The 19,215-nt window shown below is 42.8% G+C and overlaps 1 protein-coding gene across 1 annotated transcript in view; it reads left to right on the top strand.

Annotated features, from left to right (window-relative positions):
- GXYLT2 (glucoside xylosyltransferase 2) overlaps positions 1–19,215 on the top strand; it is a gene marked incomplete at both ends in the record, with an annotated part of 78,459 nt that overhangs the window by 47,607 nt on the left and 11,637 nt on the right. Inside the window, 2 exons of the mRNA XM_079712760.1 lie at positions 12,601–12,852; positions 14,104–14,227. Of these exons, the coding sequence (XP_079568886.1) occupies positions 12,601–12,852; positions 14,104–14,227 (376 nt within the window). The remainder of the gene's footprint in view (positions 1–12,600; positions 12,853–14,103; positions 14,228–19,215) is intronic.

The raw sequence follows: 19,215 nt of genomic DNA, 5'->3' as shown, positions 1-19,215 counted from the left end.
AAACTCTAATTCAAAAAGATACATGCACCCCAATGTTCATAGCAGCACTATTTACAATAGCCAAGACATGGAAGCAACCTCAGTGTCCATTGCCAGATGAATGGATAAAGAAAATGTGGTACATATATACAATGGAATATTACTCAGTCATAAAAAGAATGAAATAATGCCATTTGCAGCAACATGGATAGACCTAGAGATTATCATGCTAAATGAAGTAAGTCAGAGAAAGACAAATATATGATAGCACTTATATGTGGAATCTAAAAAATGATACAGATGAACTTATTTACAAAACAGAGACAGACTCACAGACATAGAAAACAAACTTATGGTTACCAAAGGAGAAAAGGTTGGGGAGGGATAAATTAGGAGTATGGGATTAGCGGATACAAACTACTATATGTAAAATAGGTAAACAACAACATCCTACTATATATAGCACAGGAAACTATATTCAATATTTTGTAATAAACTATAATGAAAAAGAATATATATATGTGCATATTTGAATCACTGTGCTGTACACCAATAAAACACAACATTGTAAATCAACTGTATCTCAATTTAAAAAAATCCAAAAGTATGTGCATTTGTGTGTGTGTATATATACACACAAACATTCATATACACAAACATTCATTCAGTAATACTTATTCAGCCCCAACTATGTGACTGGCCCTAGAAATATGACTGTGAAGAAGTTATCCAAATTTCCTGCTTTCATGGAGCTTACATCCTAGTCAGGGAAGAATGACAAAAACAATTAAAGTTCATTTCAGGTAGTAATAAGAATAATGGGGAAAAATTCAAGTGTTTAGAGAGTGATGGGGAGTGGGGCTCTCTGAGGAGGTAACAGTTGAGTTGAGATCTGAATTCCTGGCCTTGCAAAAGTCACATATATAGATAAATGTGTAGAAACTGTCTGGGGTGATATTCACTGAACCGCTATGGTTAGTTAATGCAAAAAAGAGGAGAGAGGGTTGCAGGAGCATGGAGTGATGGTGTGGTGGGGATAGGCAGAAAAAGAAAATTTGAATTTCTTATTCTGTGGATTGCTAAATTGTCCATACTTTTATAACACACAAGCATGAATTTGTATATTGTATAATTTAGACAATTTTTAAAAATGGCAAACCAGTCAGAAAAAAAAAAAAGAACATCAAAGCTTTTCGTAATGTATAGAAACTTTTTGTTCACATTTGCAAATACATACAGGCATGCCAGAATTACAGAAGGTGCTGGCCTCTTTCTGACCAGGTGTTCTGGTTCTGGGTATATTTACATTAATACAAACAGTAAATGTGGCAATGATAACAGAGAAAATGATGATGGTACTGATCTATTTATTTGTCTCCCTGCCATCTGCGTCCCTTCCCTCCTGTATGCCACTCCTGGATTTTTGGCTTCTGAATGATATTCTCATGTGGATTCTCAGCCCAGAGCCTTCCCAGAGTCTCTGTAGGATCAAGTCGCACCCCCTCAGCCTGGTGTTCAGGGCCCTTTGCATTCCGACCGAGTGCACTTATTAACTTTTCAGCATTACTCCAAATCATGAATTCCCATTCTAGCCAGGCTGCTCTGCCATTGTCTTTCCGAGATGCTGTGTGTATTACCCCCCTCCATACTGTTGCTTGGGGACCACGCCCCTCCATTCTTCCACCTCCAGCCTCACTTATTAAAATCATGCCCAGTAATTCAGAACTCAGCCCAATACCCTGATAATCTAAGCTCAGAATTTTCTGTTTCTTTCAAAATTATTTTTCAAAGGCACATACAGGCTCGTGAGATAGGTATCAATGTGAATTCATGTTTTTTTTTAATAGATAGATAGGTAGTTAACTAGATAGATAGAGATATGTATGTATACTACTTGGGTAGTATACATACATGTACTTCCTAGAGATCCACTAAGAGAGGCTAGAAGCAGTGACACCCCAGTAGCAATGAGCACACCTTGCACCCAAATCTTGGTTTCTAAATTCCATCCTCCAATAAAAGGAACCAGGGCTCCTTGTAGAACTTGTTGATTCTAGAACAGAGGGCAGGGAAAGTGCAAGACGAACCTGGAGTGTCTTGTGGTGGTAGAAAGTAAGGATGTGGAAAAAAAGGAAGGGTGTGCATATTGAAAGCTCACAGGAGCCAATCTGAAAGAGCTCCAAATGACCAAAGTTGAAACAGCTTGAGCAACAAAATAAATAATTATTTATTTAAAAATATATATCAAATTTTAACCCCCAAACAAAATAATTTTCCTAAGTCCATACTAATACAAATAAATAACTGAACAAATAAATGGATGGGGAGAAATGACAACTCTTTCTTACAGAAGAATTCAGTTAATACATGTAGAAAGAAATGTGGGAAATAGAAAATCACCATTAGAATACTACAGTACTAATTACTGCAGGTAAGATCTGCCAGTGAATACTAAAATTAGGGGGTGTAAGTTTAACCAGAAACAGGATATTTTCATGGTTTCAAAGTGTCTCCTTTACAATATTTAGTAATTACCAAAGAGAAATGGTAAGTTTACTGTGAAGAATACTGATAGAACCTTAGCCAGCCAAGGGACCAAGGGTCACGTCACCAGTAACGTATTGATATAACAACATCATGTACACCCAGAGACGGGCATGCACAGAGAAAGGACACTTCACCTCTGTAGTATTTTTCCTGACAGTGCATACCCTCAGTCTACTCATGAGAAAACACCCAAATTGAGAGACTTTGTACAAAATAGCTGACCAGTATTCTTCAAAGCTGTCAAACTTGTGAATAGACAAGGAAAGACTGAAGAACAGTCACAGACTGGAGAAGAGTAAGTACTCCTAACAGCTCAAGGCACTGTGAGATACCAATTGGATTTTGGAACAGAAAGAAGACATTAGTGGAAAAACTGGTAAAATCAGAGTAATTCTATGGTTCATAGAATTGTACCAAGGTTAATTTCTTAGTCTTAACAAATGTTGGGCGGTTACATGAGATATTAACACAGGAGAAGCTTGGTGAAGAGTACATGGGAGCTCGCTGGAGTTTTTGCAACTCTTCCGTAAGTCTGAAATGACCTCAAAATAAAAAATTTTAAAAACACACGCATACATACATACAGGCACATTCTAGGGGTCCAGGTCAGACCTAATAATTCAGAATCTGGAGGAATCTGAGGTAGCGCCTAGGAATCTGCATTTCAACCCAGCTTCTTAAATGAATCTCATGTACGCTGAGGTTTAAGAACAATTGCTCTAGCACTAGTTACATCCATCATTCCCGTTGTGAACAAGCACAATTACTGCTTTGCGGTGGATGAAAAACAACACGGTAGAGCACAAGGAGTGTGAGCTTTGGTGTCAGAGAGCCCTGGTTTCATCCAGGTGCTACCATTTACCAGTGCTAACCTTAGGTAAGTTATTTAAGCTCATCTATTAAATGAGAGTAATAATACCACTCTGGCAGGGTTGTTGAGGCACTGGAAACAATGTACTATGTATAGGAAATGGCTGGAATGATGCTTAGCACATAACACGTGCTAAAAAAAACAGAGGGATTATTATTCCTTTATGTGTGTAAGTTACTTTATTGACAAAAATATCTGCTGATTGGGCTTCCCTGGTGGTGCAGTGGTTGAGAGTCCGCCTGCCAATGCAGGGGACACGGGTTTGTGCCCCGGTCCGGGAGGATCCCACATGCCGTGGAGCGGCTGGGCCCATGGGCCATGGCCGCTGGGCCTGTGCGTCCGGAGCCTGTGCTCCGCAAAGGGAGAGGGCACAAGAGTGAGAGGCCCGCGTACCGCCAAAACAAAGCGAGGAACCTAAGTGTCCATCAGCAGATGAAGGGATAAAGAAGATGTGGCACATATACACAATGGAATATTACTCAGCCATAAAAGGAAACGAAACTGAGCTATCTGTAGTGAGGTGGATGGACCTAGAGACTGTCATACAGAGTGAAGTAAGTCAGAAAGAGAAAAACAAATACCATATGCTAACACATATATATGGAATCTAAAAAAAAAAAGGTCATGAAGTACCTAGGGGTAAGACGGGAATAAAGACACAGACCAACTAGAGAATGGATTTGAGGATATGGGGAGGAGGAAGGGTAAGCTGTGACAAAGTGAGAGAGTGGCATGGACATATATACACTACCAAATGTAAAATAGATAGCTAGTGGGAAGCAGCCGCATAGCACAGGGAGATCAGCTCAGTGGTTTGTGACCACCTAGAGGGGTGGGATGAGATGCAAGAGGTAAGAGATATGGGAACATATGTATATGTATAACTGATTCACTTTGTTATAAAGCAGAAACTAACACACCATTGTAAAGCAATTGTACTCCAATAAAGATGTTAAAAAAAAATGCTAGCGAGGTAAGGAAATGGGATGATATACATATGAAGTGACTTAGCTGTACCATCAACAGAGGCCTGGAGGGTGACGCACTGGACTACACCAGCAAAAGAATGATATTCAGCATGGTAGGTGTTATGTTGGTTTTCTCTTCAGGAACTTAGGTCTTCTATTCTTCAACTATTCACAGACCTTCTTATTTCTCAGGACCTGTCCTTTCTTCTGTAATCAGCCTTGAAACATATTTAAAGTTACAATGTTTCTGAGACAGTTCAGCAGTTGAATTCCTTACTTTGTGTAAATATTTATTGGATGCCTAATGTAGCTATTAGGCATTGCATTAGGCACATAAACTTTTAGGAGTTAACTAGACCCAGAAGGTCCCTGTCTTCATGGAACTTCTATTGTAATTGGAGGAGGCAAGCAACAGACGAGAAAATAATTTAACAAAAGGCCGCTGGTTGCAGAGAGAGGTACATAGAGTGGTGTGATGGGGAACCTGGAGGGAGAGAGGAAGGAGGCTCTTGGGTAAGCCTTTCTGAGGAGGTCACACCTGAGCTCAGATCTACAGCATGAGTTAGAGCTGGGCGTTGGAGAATGGCAAGTGGAAAGCTCTGCCTCACATCCGGGAAGCTGCTGGTAGCACTTCACTCACAGGCCGGGGAAGATGCTTATCCTAAATCACAGGAGCTCCCTAGAGCTTAATCTCCAGACCCAAGGAAAGGGGGAGAAATGTGAAGTTACTGCTAATTGATTTACATCAACAGATACAATTTGGGGACATCATTAATTTTCACCCTAATCATAGTTTTGATACTTCAGGCAATTATCTAAAATGAGAACTCACACACAATGAAACTGAGTAAAGCATCAGGGCTGCACATGTATTTCATAATTGATACTGTTTTTCAGCAAATTTGAGCACATTATCTTCTTCACCTTGGGTGCATTGAATTTCCGGAATGAAGTGAGAAAGAACATTCCAAAAGATGATTCCATTGTTAAATGAGATAGTTTCTACTTTATGTTTTCTTTCTGAAAGGGGGAAACTAACTGTGTTAGTTTCTATCTAAAGAAAGGCTTAAGAGCATCTCCCACAGAGGAAACCCTGGCTGTAGGCAGGAAGAGAAGTAGGAGCTCGTTAACTTCCTATTAAGTCCATTTTCCTCCTCACCCTCTGTTGACTTCGACAGTAACTGAGCCATAATGGAAAGTTGTGCTAGGAGGTGAAAGATCACCACTGATAGGAACTCGGTCCCCTGTGGGGACAGAGTGTGTCCATCCTGCAGAGCCTTTTAGGGACCATGGTTCATGTGTAACGAAAGCACAGTGAAAAGTCTTGAAGGGCTTTAAAGATGAAAGGGGCATCCTCTAATGTAAGTTTTTTTTAAAAAGCCCTCTGGATCTTTCATAATGATAAGGCTCAGTCCCTCAGGAAGGTGTATCTACCCTAAATGAGTATGCACCTAACAACAGAGCCTCCAAATCTACAAGGCAAAACCATGCTTAGAGAAATAGACAAATCCACACTCAGAGTGAGAGACTTCAACCCTCCTCTTTTGATAATTGTCTGTTAGTGTGAAAATAAATGATGGCTCCCAAAACATATCTGTTTTTTGTTTGTTTGTTTTTTGGCTGTGCCACGTGGCTTGTGGGATCTCAGTTCCCCAACCAGGGATTGAACCCAGGCCATGGCAGTGAAAGCCCGGAATCCTAAACACTAGGCCACCAGGGAACTCTCCCAAATCATATCTGTTGATGTAAATGAATTTGCAGTAACTTCATATTTCTCCCCTCTTTCTTTGTGTCTGAAGATAAAACTCCATAGAGCTCCTGTGGTTATAATAAGCAAACAGAAGATCAGTTAGCACCTAGAAATCCTTGACAACACTGTCAACCAACTGACCTAATTGGCAGCTACAGAATTTACAGAATGCTCCACCCAACAACTGCAGAATAATAAACATTCAGCATTCACCAAGATAGACCATATGTGGGCCATAAAACAAGTCTCAGTGAATTTGAGAGGATTGAAATCATGCAGAGAGTGCTCCCTGACTACAAGGAAATTAGATTAGAAATGAATAATAAAAAGATATCTGGAAAATCCCAAATATTTGGAAATTAAACAACCACCCTTGTAAATAACCCATGGGTCAAAGAAGAGATGACACTGGAGATTAAAAATCCCTCTGGCCGCTCTGTGAGGAATAGATTGAAGGGGAAAGTGTGTACACAGGGAGGCCAGTGAATGGACCCTTCCAGAATTCTAGGGGAGCTGTAATGGTGCCTTGAACTCAGGGCAAGGCAGTGGAAAGGTAGAGAAATGGGCAGATTCAGATGTATTTTGGAGGAAGAACACATGGGACTTGCTGAGGATTGGATGTGGGCAATGGGGATAGGAGAGGAAACATCAGACCTCAAGGTTTCTGGTTCATGTCATTTCACATCTCCCCATGGCTCTTAGGATCACGTCCAAATTTGTCAGCATAGCTCTTGATCGGGCCCCTGCCCACTTGGCCAGCCTCATCTCTCCCCACCCCTGGCTCCTGGCTCTCCCACTGTAAGCTCTGGCCCCACCAACCAATTTGCTATCCTCCCTGGTGTGTTGCTCTCTCCTGGTCTCTGGGCCTTTTCACATGCTGTTCTATTTATCTTCAGTACTCTTTGCCCTGCCCTTCACTTGCCTATCTCTCAGCTTAGTTGTCACTTCTGTCCTTTTTTCACTCCAAAATGGTTTAGTAGCCTTGCCAAGTGCTTCTGTGCTGCTCCTACCATTAGCCACATCTTATTTTGCTTTGCCTCTTATCTGTCTGCCCCACTAAAGTTCTTTGAGAACAGAGTACATGCCTCACTCTTTTACTACCACCACTACTGCAGCCAGTTACTGGGCTATGAATCAAGGAACTAGCCCTCCTGAGAGTGAGCCCATAAGAATATCACATAGCATTTATTGAGTCTTTACTGTGTGTATGTCAGGGGCTTCACATGCCTTATCTCATTTAATCATCCTGACAGCACTCTGAAGTGAGTGACCAATCCCATCTACAAGATGAGGAAACAGGGAGTTCCCTGGTGGTCCAGTGGTTACGACTCCGTGCTTCCACTGCAGGTGGCACGGGTTCGATCCCTGGTCGGGGAACTAAGATCCTGCATGCCGCACAGCATGGCCAAAAAAAAAAGGTGAGGAAACTAAGGCTTAGAAGGCTTAAAGCAGCTTGCCCAAGACCACAGTTTGTAGTGGAAACAGAATCCAAACACAAATGGTTAGATTTCAAACCCCGAACTTTCAACCACAAAGTTGTACTGTCAAAGTCAGAACGAGGTTGCAGCAAAATGAACTTGAAGGAGAGCCAGTGGCCCCTGATAATCTTGTTGCCCGTGGCCAGAGGCAGCTGCCCAGGTTGGGGTGGTGAACGGAGCCAGAGCAGCATCGTATACAAATAGCTATTGTCTGTCCTCTATTTGCCCTTCTCTAAGAAAACAGAGGCCTCATTTCTAGTGCTAATTTCCATAAGGGAATTAGAATGGCTAATTTTATATCCTTTTGGTAAATATTCCTCTGCCCATTATAAAGTGGCCACAGTGATCCTCTTCAAATTAATACCACCAATAATTGCTGCAGAATTAGCCTCCAGAGACACAATGTTATAAGAAGAGTGGAGTTTTTCTCCTGGTCTTTTATTTTTTCAGATAAAGAGTAAAAAGCCCTGGTGCTCTTGTTTTCAATCGAGGTAATATGTGGATTATGATATTAGAAATGTTCGAAAACTTCAACTTTTCTGAGCTTGACTTTGTTTATATAAAAGACACTTTGTGGTCGACACATGCTTTGAAGTGCTGTGAGCATTGATGTGCATGGTAACTAATTACATGTGAGTTTTAAAAGAAAAAACACGGAGACTTCTTAGAGTAGCAACACCGTTATTTATTGAGTACTTACTACGTACCAGCCACTGTACCGAGTTCCCTGTGTGTGTCTTATTTCACTGGATGTTAGTGACAACCCAAAGACAGGGGACGTGGTGGAGGTCTTGCTTTCCACTTTTTATGCATGGGGAACTGAGGAACTTGTCCAGAGTCACAGGGCACATGATGCCAGGATTTGAACTCAGGAATGCCAGACTCAGTATTCCTAAGGACTATCATCTATTCCGTCTCTGAGATGTACCATTAGGGCTACTTTTGTGTGTCAGTTTTGAAATATGATCTACCTACCAAAAAGAGACCACCGAAACGCTGTATGCTTAGTTTAACACGCTCACACCTGTGTAACCACTACTGTGGTCAAGAGCTAGACAAACGACCATCACCCCAGAAATCCGCCATCAACGCATCCCTTCCTAGGACCACTACAGTCTTCTTTCTATTTCAGGAAGGGCACATGCAGAGGAGGAGGGAGGGAGCGAGGCTTTAGCATCTGCCAACTCCAGTACATATGTGCCAGGGCCAGGCAGGTAACTCGGGAATGACACACATCAGGTGCAATCTCAGTTAAAGGCGATTCCATCATACCTGTTGCTCAGGTTAAAATCCATGGAGTTGCCCTTGACTTTTCTCTTACTCTCACATTCCACATCCAATCTGTTGCGGAAATCCTGTTGGCTCCATTTCAAGCTGTGTTATGGATTCAGCCACTTCTCACTCCCTGGGTTGTTACCACCTGAGCCAAGCCGCCATCGCATCTCACTTGAATTATTAAAATAGCATCCTACCTGGTCTCCCTGCTTCCCCTGTGTGCCCCAATTGTCCTTTCTCCGTGTAGCATCCAAAGTGATCCTTAAGCTAAGTCAGACCATGCCACTCCTCTGGTAAAAGCCAGAGGCTTCAATGGCTTCCATCTCACTGACAGTGAAAGAACAAGCTCTTTCAAAGGCAAACAAAGCCCTAAGTGAAGTGACTGGCCCCCACTCTGCTCCATCCTCATCCCTGGCTCTTCGTTGCCCACTGTGGTCCAGCCACCCTGGCTCCCTGCTGTTCTAAGAGTGGTCCAGCCTCCGCTATTTGTATTTGCCCTCTTTCTTCTCAGTGAGTCCTTCCCAAAGTCCCTAATTAAAATCGCAAGCCCCTTCCTACCTGGGACCTCCGCCCCTCTCCCTGCTTTATTTTTAACCGGCTTCTATACTGTATAATCAATATATTTATCTTGCTTATTATTTCATGATGGAATGCCTCCATCCTGAAGGGTTTTTTAGTTTTCCTTTTCCAGACCTTTTTTCAAGTCTTTTTGTTTTCTTTTTTGTTTTGATGAAAGATGGTAACACTTTTATTTTATTGAAGAAAGTGATGATAACTTTAACAATAGCATTGATTTAAGACTGAGAAAAAAATTAATCAAGTCAGTGAGCTTGAATTTAGGGACTAGATGTCTGCATAACCCTTAATTGATTAAAACATTAATATTAATACAGTTTTATTTAGGCCTTGTTGGATAATCAGCCATAAAGAGAAATCTGTTCTCTTTCACATGGGTTGAAATAGCTTTCTCGTCCTCTGATTCTCTAATTCTAAATTAGCTTTTTAGTGAAACACTGTGCAGTCTCTCATTTCCTTAAACACATTCTAGAAAGTGACTTTACCGTGTTGCAACTTTATTAGCTCCAGATCCAGCGATTGTTAGCATTATTTGACATATTAACTTGGACAGAACACTTTTCGGTGCATTAGTTTTCCTTCCCAGTAAAATAGGATTGGCAGGGTGTTGAGTTCTCTGGGTGGTCGTGAGCATGCAAAACATCAAAATTGTATTTACATGTGATAAGTAACTTGTGTCATGATTGTATAATTTACTATTACTTTTGTGTGTGTGTGTGTGTGTGTGTGTGTGGTATGCGGGCCTCTCACTGTTGTGGCTTCTCCCGCTGCGGAGCACAGGCTCCAGACACGCAGGCTCAGCGGCCATGGCTCACGGGCCCAGCCGCTCCGCAGCATGTGGGATCTTCCCAGAACAGGGCACGAACCCGCGTCCCCTGCATCGGCAGGCGGACTCTCAACCACTGCGCCACCAGGGAAGCCCACGATTACTTTTGAAGAGAGTTTGCCCTTCTTCCACAGTACTCTGGAGTTGTGATTTAAAAAAAAAAAACAACAACTCAGCAGACTAGTGCTAATCTGTGGCAAAGTTTTTACCTGTCCATGGTTAAATAAGAAAAAATAAGTATAGTGTGGTAGATGTTTGTTTAAGTTTGTGTATTCATTTTAAAGAATTCATCCTAATTCTGGAATTAGGATCTTTAAACTGTTAAGACGGATGTCTTCTTTTATGACATGGTAGATGATCATTATTTTTTTAATTTCATTTTATTGATTTGTAAATTCTATTCCTCTAGTAGATGAGGAAGGAAAGATAAATCCTGCAGTTAATCATGTAAGTTTTGAAATTATTCAAGACTGAAATCTCCATGATGCCTGTACCATACAGTGCCCGTGTTCATCAGTTTTAAATATTAGAATCTCAATGGAGTGGTGTCTTAACTTGCCATAACAAAATACTGTAACCGGATGGCTAAAACCACAGAAATTAATTTTCTTATAGTTCTGGAGGCTAGAAGTCTGAGATTAGGGTGCTGACATGGTTGGGTTCTGGGGAGGACACTCTCCCTGGCATGCAGACTGCTGCCTTCTCACTATGTTCTAATGTGGCAGAGAAAGAGAGAGAGAGAAAGAGAGAGAATATGAGAGCAAGCTGTCTGGTGTCTCTTTTAATGAGGACATGAATCCCATCTTGAGGGTTCCACCATCAGGATCTCATCTAACCCTAACTACTTCCCAAAGACCCCATCTCCAAATACGCTCACATTGGGGAGTTAGGGCTTCAACATATGCATTTTGTAAAGACACATTCAGTCCATAACAAGTGTTGTTGTGATTTTAGGATGATGATCCTTCTTTGGTTAAGCTACCTCTAAATTGGGGGAACAATGGCAAAACAAGGCAAATAACTCTATTACTAACTATGACTTTAAAGTCTCAAATCCGGGCTTCCCTGGTGGCGCAGTGGTTGAGAATCTGCCTGCTAATGCAGAGGACACGGGTTCGAGCCCTGGTCTGGGAAGATCCCACATGCCGCGGAGCAATTAAGCCCGTGAGCCACAACTACTGAGCCTGCGCGTCTGGAGCCTGTGCTCTGCAACAAGAGAGGCTGCGACAGTGAGAGGCCCGCGCACCGCGATGAAGAGTGGCCCCCGCTTGCCACAACTAGAGAAAGCCCTCGCACAGAAACGAAGACCCAACACAGCAAAAATAAATTAATTAATTAATAAACTCCTACCCCAAACATCTTCTTAAAAAAAAAAAAAAGTCTCCAAGCCAAAAAAATTTAAAAAAATAAAATAAAATAAAAAATAATAAAGTCTCAAATCCCAGAGCAAAATTCTGGTAAACGAAGCATTTAGCATAGCAAAACTTATTTACTTAAGGTGGCTGGCTTGAATGATCTACAGCAGAGATTGACAAACCACAGCCTTTGAGTCAAGAATGGCTTTTATGTTTCAGATGCTTGAAAAAAATCAAAAGAAGAAGGCTTTGTGACATCTGAAGATTAAATGAAATTCCAATTTTATTGTCTCTAAATAGTTTTATTGGAACCACCCATGCTCATTTGTTTATATATTGTCCATGGCTGCCTTTATGCTAACAGCAGTTAAGTAGCTGCAACAGAGCCTAAAATATTTACTCTCTGGCCCTTTAGAAAAAAACATTTGCCAATCCTTGCAGACAAATCTGGCCAATGACTTGTTTTGCCTATTTCCAAGTCTAAATCTTAGCTGAAAATACTATTTCAAAAAGATGCAGAGCCATATGCATCAACACTAAAAGAAATGGATCCAGAGACAGAGTATTTACCCTAAAGCCTGGCATGAGCTAATCTACGGATTGTCCACTTCAAGTAGTCTAATGCTAGCCCTCCAAGAAAAAACTGAGAAAGACAGATGGCCTTATTGGAGGAGGGAGGAAAAGAAAGCCACAGTCATTTGCTAATGTTTTCATTCCTTGCAACGATCAACCCTTAACAAACATAGTCCAGGGTCCTGGAATTGGACCAATCTGAATCAAGATGGATCTTCCTTTGAGTCTCTACCCTTTGACTGACCCTTATCCCTGAAGTCCAAGGAGAAGGGAGGAATGGAAGCTAAGAGTGGGACCCTTTCTAGAATTAACATTTATCAACAAAATCATTGGCAGTGTTGACTTATCAGGCTACTTCCCTTTGTTTCTTGTTTTCCCCCTCCTCACCCAATACACACAAAGGTGATTTTAAAGGATGTGGACTCCCTTCTCTACGTGGACACCGATGTTCTCTTTCTGAGACCTGTTGATGACATCTGGAAGCTTCTGAGGCAATTTAATTCCACGCAGCTTGCGGCCATGGCCCCCGAGCATGAAATCCCCAAGATCGGCTGGTACAGCCGCTTTGCTCGGCACCCTTTCTATGGCTCTGCAGGAGTTAACTCAGGAGTCATGCTGATGAACTTAACTCGGATAAGAAGTGCCCAGTTCAAGGTAAGGAAGTATGTTATATTTCCTTGTTTAAACATCGGGATTTTGTCTCCTCAACAGTGACGTTCCAGGAGTTTCAGTGTATTGATTTTGGAAGTAGCTGGCTTGAAGGTGAGAATGGAAGAAGCCAGGGAAGAGAAAAGTATTTGGAGAGTTATGGAATATTTGTTGGCTTAGGAAAATTCCAGGTGATTATGGAATTTAAACTGTTCAGCAGAGTTACTATTGGGGAATATTATGTTGCATTTCTGAATTCCATGTTTAAACACTCTGTGTATCCCAGGCTTCAAAAACCCTGGAAAACTTTTTGGAGTTACCCTAGGGATATATTTATGTAAATGTACAGAGATAAACATAGGAGGCTGTTCATGGCCTTGTCTTTTATCCTAGCAAAAAACTGGAAGAACTTAAGTGAACATCAGTAGAGAACAAGTCAAAAAAATTCTCCTCCTATTAAAAAGAATTAGATCAAATCTACAAGTGAGATAAGAGCTCTAAAAAATATTAAGTGAAAAAATTAAAATGCAACAGAGCATGATGCCATAGAGGTGACCCCTTTTATGCCTTAGAAACTTCCAGAAGAATATCTAAGAGACTGGTCATTAATTGTGGATACATCTAGGGAAAGTGGGAATGGGAATTGCAGGAGGCAGGAGGAAAACTATTTTTACTTTTTACGTCTTTGTGTGCTGGTTGAATATTTAGTCTGAATATGTTGCTTTTGTCTTAAAAGTAAATAATTTTTTTAAAAAATGTTTATTGGAGTGTAGCTGATTTACAATGTTGTGTTAGTTTCAGGTGTACAGCAAAGTGAATTAGTTATACATATATGTATATCCACTCTTTTTCAGCTTCTTTTCCCATATAGGCCATTACCGAATATTGAGTAGAGTTCCCTGTGGTCTACAGGAGGTCCTTGTTGGTTATCTATCTTATATACACTAGTGTGTGTATGTTCATCCCAAGCTCCTGATTTATGCCTCTGCCACATGGGGCATGGTTTTCTGAGCAGAAGCCGTAGGCCCAACTGCCAGTTTCTGGTCCACCTACCATCCATGGGTACACCTATAATCGCCAGCCCTACTTCTGCTTTGTCCTATGCCTTGAGGCCAACAGGTCCCCTCCTCTGCTGATTTCATTTTCATTCTGGGGAGCGGGGCGGTGAAGGGGAGAACCCATCCCTGTACATTGATTCTCAGCGGATGAGATGTATTTGCCGTGCCTTAGCCACTCTGATGGTTTTCTCTTTTCCAGAACAGCATGATTCCAACAGGCTTGGCTTGGGAGGACATGCTGTACCCTCTGTACCAGAAGTACAAGAATGCCATCACGTGGGGAGACCAGGACTTATTAAATATTATCTTTTATTTCAACCCAGGTAGGTTCTCTTTCAAGAATGCAGTTCTCAGAGGAGTCCACCCACCTCGCCCCACAGAGCACATTCCAGCCTGGGCTGCATTGGCGAAGCCTGAATTGTGCCCGTGTCCCCTGCAAAGGGTGCCTTTTCATCGCCCACCCCACCCCCTCCCCGGGGTCTCACGCGGGCGGTCCTTGCGCCGCTGACACAAAAGGCCAAATGTTGAAACCCCCAACACTGGGCTCCGTTCTTCAAGAATATCTTTTAGGTTTTGCCACGCCATTCTTCCAAGAAGTACAGGCAAAATCAATGGGCGGCACAGAACTAAATGAAAACATTATAATCTAGGCACAAGGCCCGCCATAGCCTGAACAATTGCTAGACTGAAGGGAATTGATTCTTGGGATCCTTACAATAAAGTGACTTGTTCAGGGTTAAAAGGGCCTAGAAGAAGGACTTGGATTCCCACATCCCTCTTTCTTTTCACCTAGGGCTAAAGAAATTCGTCTTATATTGTTAAGTCAGTGTTTGGGTAGTTGGGGAAGGAAAGAGATGTAAATTTCTGGTCTGTGTTTTTGTATGGACACCTAAAGCTAAAATTTTTCCTTCTTTTCTTTCATCTTTGCTACAACCTCATTTGATGGTATTAAAACCAAAAGCATGTTTTCTCTTTGAGAAAGATCTCTAGGGAAAAAAAGCACTCTTCACCCCAACCTCCTCAGGCCTCTCCTGTGTCTTTAAAAATCCTGAACTAGAGACTCCTGTTTAGAAAGACTTCTCTGTACGTACCTTTTTTTGTTTTTTAACAGAATTCTGAAATAAAACCTAATCTCACATGCCCTTGGATCAAAAAGGAGCAAACCCTGGAAAAGAAAAAAAGCAGGTTGATATGGAACGGGGTGCATTTCTGGCAGAGTCCCAATACCAGTTCATTTGATGAAGGGGATGTGTTGGCTGTTCGTTTGTGACATGTTTTAATCCATCTCACTTTGGTAGCACCAGGGATCAACGGGGATTTGAAAGTCTGCCCCTCCTTTTTCTTCTAAAGCGGATTTCATCTTTTTTTCTAGGTGTAGTTATACTGAGTAGGACTCTTGGCTACAAATAAAAGGTCCCTGGAGCTAGTCTAAGCACAAAGGATACTTTTTTTAAATAAGCAAACTGGTGTCCTGTAGAAAACTAGGGCAGAAAGGCCAGCAGGCTGGGCCCAGGACCTAAAGCAGGAGAGGGAAAAGGATGAGGAACCCAGGTAGGACTTTCCTTCTCCTGGTGAGACTGTGTATTCCTCTCTTTGAAGGTTCTCATTCTGTACTCAAAGCAAAGTACCAAGGTTTCATGCTCCACGTCCAGCCATATGGAAAGACTAACTTCATCCCAGTTCCAAATTCCTGGGGGAGAAATCAGATGTTGGCAGTGTGGGTCCCCTAGGCCAGGAGCGTGGAGCTAAGGAATCATGGCTGACATTGATTATTTACTGAGTGTCAGGTGCTGTTCTGAGCATTTTCTTATGTAATCCTCACAACAACCCTGAGAATACAATCCCCATTTTATAGACAAAGATACCAAGGGAAAGAGAGTTAAATAATTTGTGGTATAGCTAATGAGTGCCAGAGCAGGGGCACAAACCCAGGCCACTCCAACTCTGGCCCCGTGTATTTGGGGGTGAGGGGACGGTCCCAGAGAAGGGGGGCTTCTAGAGAGCTGGGCAGGTTTCCCCAAATGTGTCTCTCTCTCCTGCATTATTTCTGCTCTTTAAATATTGCACTTTTTCTTCTGTGTTGTGTGGCTTAAACTCTCTTCCATAAGCCTATCTGTCCATATTCCCAAACTGAGGAATTCAAAACATTTGCATAGTTGCCTCCCCAGAAATCCTCTTAGCCTGTTGCAGATTATTTGAGGACGTGATCAGTGAGTAAGTAACACTCAAAGACGGTCGCAAGCAGCTCTGCCATTAGATGCGAGCCCCTTGTCTTTAATTAGGGCTGAAAACCAGCTGAGTTGAATGGCGTCACACTGCCCATCTTAGGTCCACTGAGTACAAGGATATTATAAAATAATTATGAAGTTGTTCTGAATCTTGGGTCTGAGCAGTAGCAAGTAAATAACCGAGTTTCCTAAATTTAGATCCGTGAGTATTAGGTAATTCCTTTATTGTTCTTTGTATGGCCTGCCTTTGATCTTGCATGCGTTATCCAGGTACTTTATCAAACATGAGCTCTTTGACCTGAAATCCAGTGATATCCATCACATTGAAAGGCTTTTCTTTGTTTATATTGATTGGGAGCATTTTCTATAAACCAGAAATAACTATATTTGAAAAAAAAAAAGTGTGTCACCTTTATCCCTGGAAAGGAGAGAGAGAAAATTAACCATGACTCAGGAGATATACATGCTTATTGTTATGATTCTTTGGGTTGCCATTAGTGAAGCAGTAGACACAAAACCCAAGCCCATATCTAGAATGTCTTTATTTTTATAGCCTCTCGTAGCCAATCACATCGCTTTTAAAATGTGTTTAAAAGCCATTAGCTTAAAAATGTTTTAAAACTCTTGCTATAATTAGATAGTAAATGCCTGTGGGTGTGTAATTGCCGTGCTGGGTACTAGACTGACTCACAAGAAGACAGCTGAAGCCCATGGGGGACATGCAGGTAGCTCATCCCACAGGACATTTCCTGGCAGGTGAGCCAAGGCAGCTTCAAGGGGTGAAAGACTGAACTCACATATTTACAGGTGAATTTGAGTCAAGAGCAGACTTCTGTAGAAAGGGTAGATTTGACAAGGGCTAAAAGAGAAGCCTATGTAGAAAGGTATGCTTGGATTCATGCGCTTAGGTTGCAGGGAATAAAACTTAACTCAGACCACCTAAGTAAAGGTCCAGGTGCCAGTCCCATGAACACATGGGTCAGATCATGCCAGGCCTCATGAGAACCATCTCTGGGTGGCTGCTCAGGATCAAAGCTCATTTCGTCATCCCTCAGAGTCCTCGTGGTGTATGTTGTGTTGCTTCTCTTCATGCCCATCTGATTCCATTCCATCTGTCCAGCAATAATGTCTGCTTGTACGTGGTCCAACCCCAAGTCAGCACAACCTTACAAGCCCATGCCAATGCTGATGGGTTGTCTAGGTTTCTTAATTCAGATTCTGGAAGGTAAGAGAGAGAGGGGGACGGGGGGTTGGGCTGTCCCGGCCTATTAACTGATTCCCAGCCCAGCTATGAACTGGTTCTCTTTCGATGGGGTGACCACCCTTGATCCGGTCATCAGGGGCCAGGAGAGCAAGATCACATGGCATTTTCCTCTCTCAAACATGAACACCGAGGTCTGTCCCTTCTTTCAAAGCAATTTCTAGAAAAGTGGGGGTGGCCAGGGGAAGAAATGAAACCAGCCAAGTATAGATGACAAGGCAGGGCATCCAGCCAGATGAGAAGCACTAGGGCTCTGTCCACGAAGAGAGAGAAGAGCTGAAACGCGCATGGAATGTACATAGATCGTGAGTTGAATGTGATACTGGGGAGTCGGGAGGGTTTGCTGGGGCCACAGAGAGCAGGGCACACGGAACAGGCCTCCTCAGAGGCCCTGTCAGGCCTTGTTCTCATCCTGCCTGGGTGTGCAACCACACTATCTACTCACCTCACCAAAAGCTTCCAGCAGCTTGTAGTTGTGAATGTGTTTTGGGGTGGACAGGCCCAATTATTTGGTTTTAGGACTGTCCTGGAAAACTGGAAACAGATCATTGTTTTGGGGGTCTGAGAAGTTCACGAGCTCTGATACGAAGCTCAAGACTGAAGATAGGGGCTTCCCTGGTGGCGCAGTGGTTGAGAGTCCGCCTGCCGATGCAGGGGACGCGGGTTCGTGACCCGGTCCGGGAAGATCCCACATGCCGCGGAGCGGCTGGGCCCGTGAGCCATGGTCACTGAGCCTGCGCGTCCGGAGCCTGTGCTCCGCAACGGGAGAGGCCACAACAGTGAGAGGCCCGCGTACCGCAAAAAAAAAAAAAAAAAGAATTAAGATCGTAGGGTCCTTGTGAGAAGAGGTTACGTCTACTTTGTCTTCATTGAGTGATTCCAGTGTGAAGGTTAGTGCCTTAACTGGAGTTGATCTTCAGAGGTGTTGGCTGGTTGGAGGAATGGGATTAAGAGACTGGAATGGAAGAAGGAAGGAAATGGAAGAGAAAGAGCACAGCCAGGAAAGTGAGAGGAAGGGATGTTGGGGAGAGAAAGGAGAAGGAGAAAGCAGAGAAAGGGGAAAGATACAGAGGGTAGAGGAACGAATACGCTTTGATTCTCCCGTTCCTTCAGTGGATATCTTTTGAGCACCTACCTACTAGGTGCCAGCCACAGGGCTAGGCAGAGGGGATATGGCGGCATGCAGAGGAGACAGAGTCTCTACTTTTACAAAACCTACCTTGTATTGGGAGAGGTCAACTTCCAAAGAGTAACAATGAGTCATTCAAAATCACAAATTGTAATCAGTGCTATGAAGGAAACAAATGAGGGGTTGAGAGAGCCACGGTCAAGGCTGGGGAGAGAGGGTTCCATCTTTCAATTGTGTGATCAGAGACATCTTCTTGGAGGAATGAATTGCCCTTTTCTGGAACAAGGTACATTCTGGAAGAAGGAAGAAGAGGAGGCTGGGAAAGCTCCATTCCAGAATGAGACATTAAAAAACAAAGCAGGGGGCTTCCCTGGTGGCGCAGTGGTTGAGAGTCCGCCTGCCGATGCAGGGGATACGGGTTCGTGCCCCGGTCCGGGAGGATCCCACATTCCGCGGAGCGGCTGGGCCCGTGAGCCATGGCCGCTGAGCCTGCGCGTCCGGAGCCTGTGCTCCGCAACGGGAGAGGCCACAGCAGTGAGAGGCCCGAGTGCCGCAAAAAAAAACACAACAAAGCAGATCAAACAAAACGCTATGAGTCATGCAAACAGCCTCCGTTCTGTTGATATAGTGTAGTAAGTAGCAAGCCTATTCCACCAGGAAGTTAAAATGATCAGACATAAACTATTCCATAAT

The sequence above is a fragment of the Hyperoodon ampullatus genome (assembly GCF_949752795.1).
Source record: "Hyperoodon ampullatus genome assembly, chromosome: 10".
Classification (NCBI taxonomy): domain Eukaryota; kingdom Metazoa; phylum Chordata; class Mammalia; order Artiodactyla; family Ziphiidae; genus Hyperoodon; species Hyperoodon ampullatus.
The sequence above is the reverse complement of the archived record's forward strand: the minus strand, read 5'-3'. Positions and strand labels throughout refer to the sequence as shown.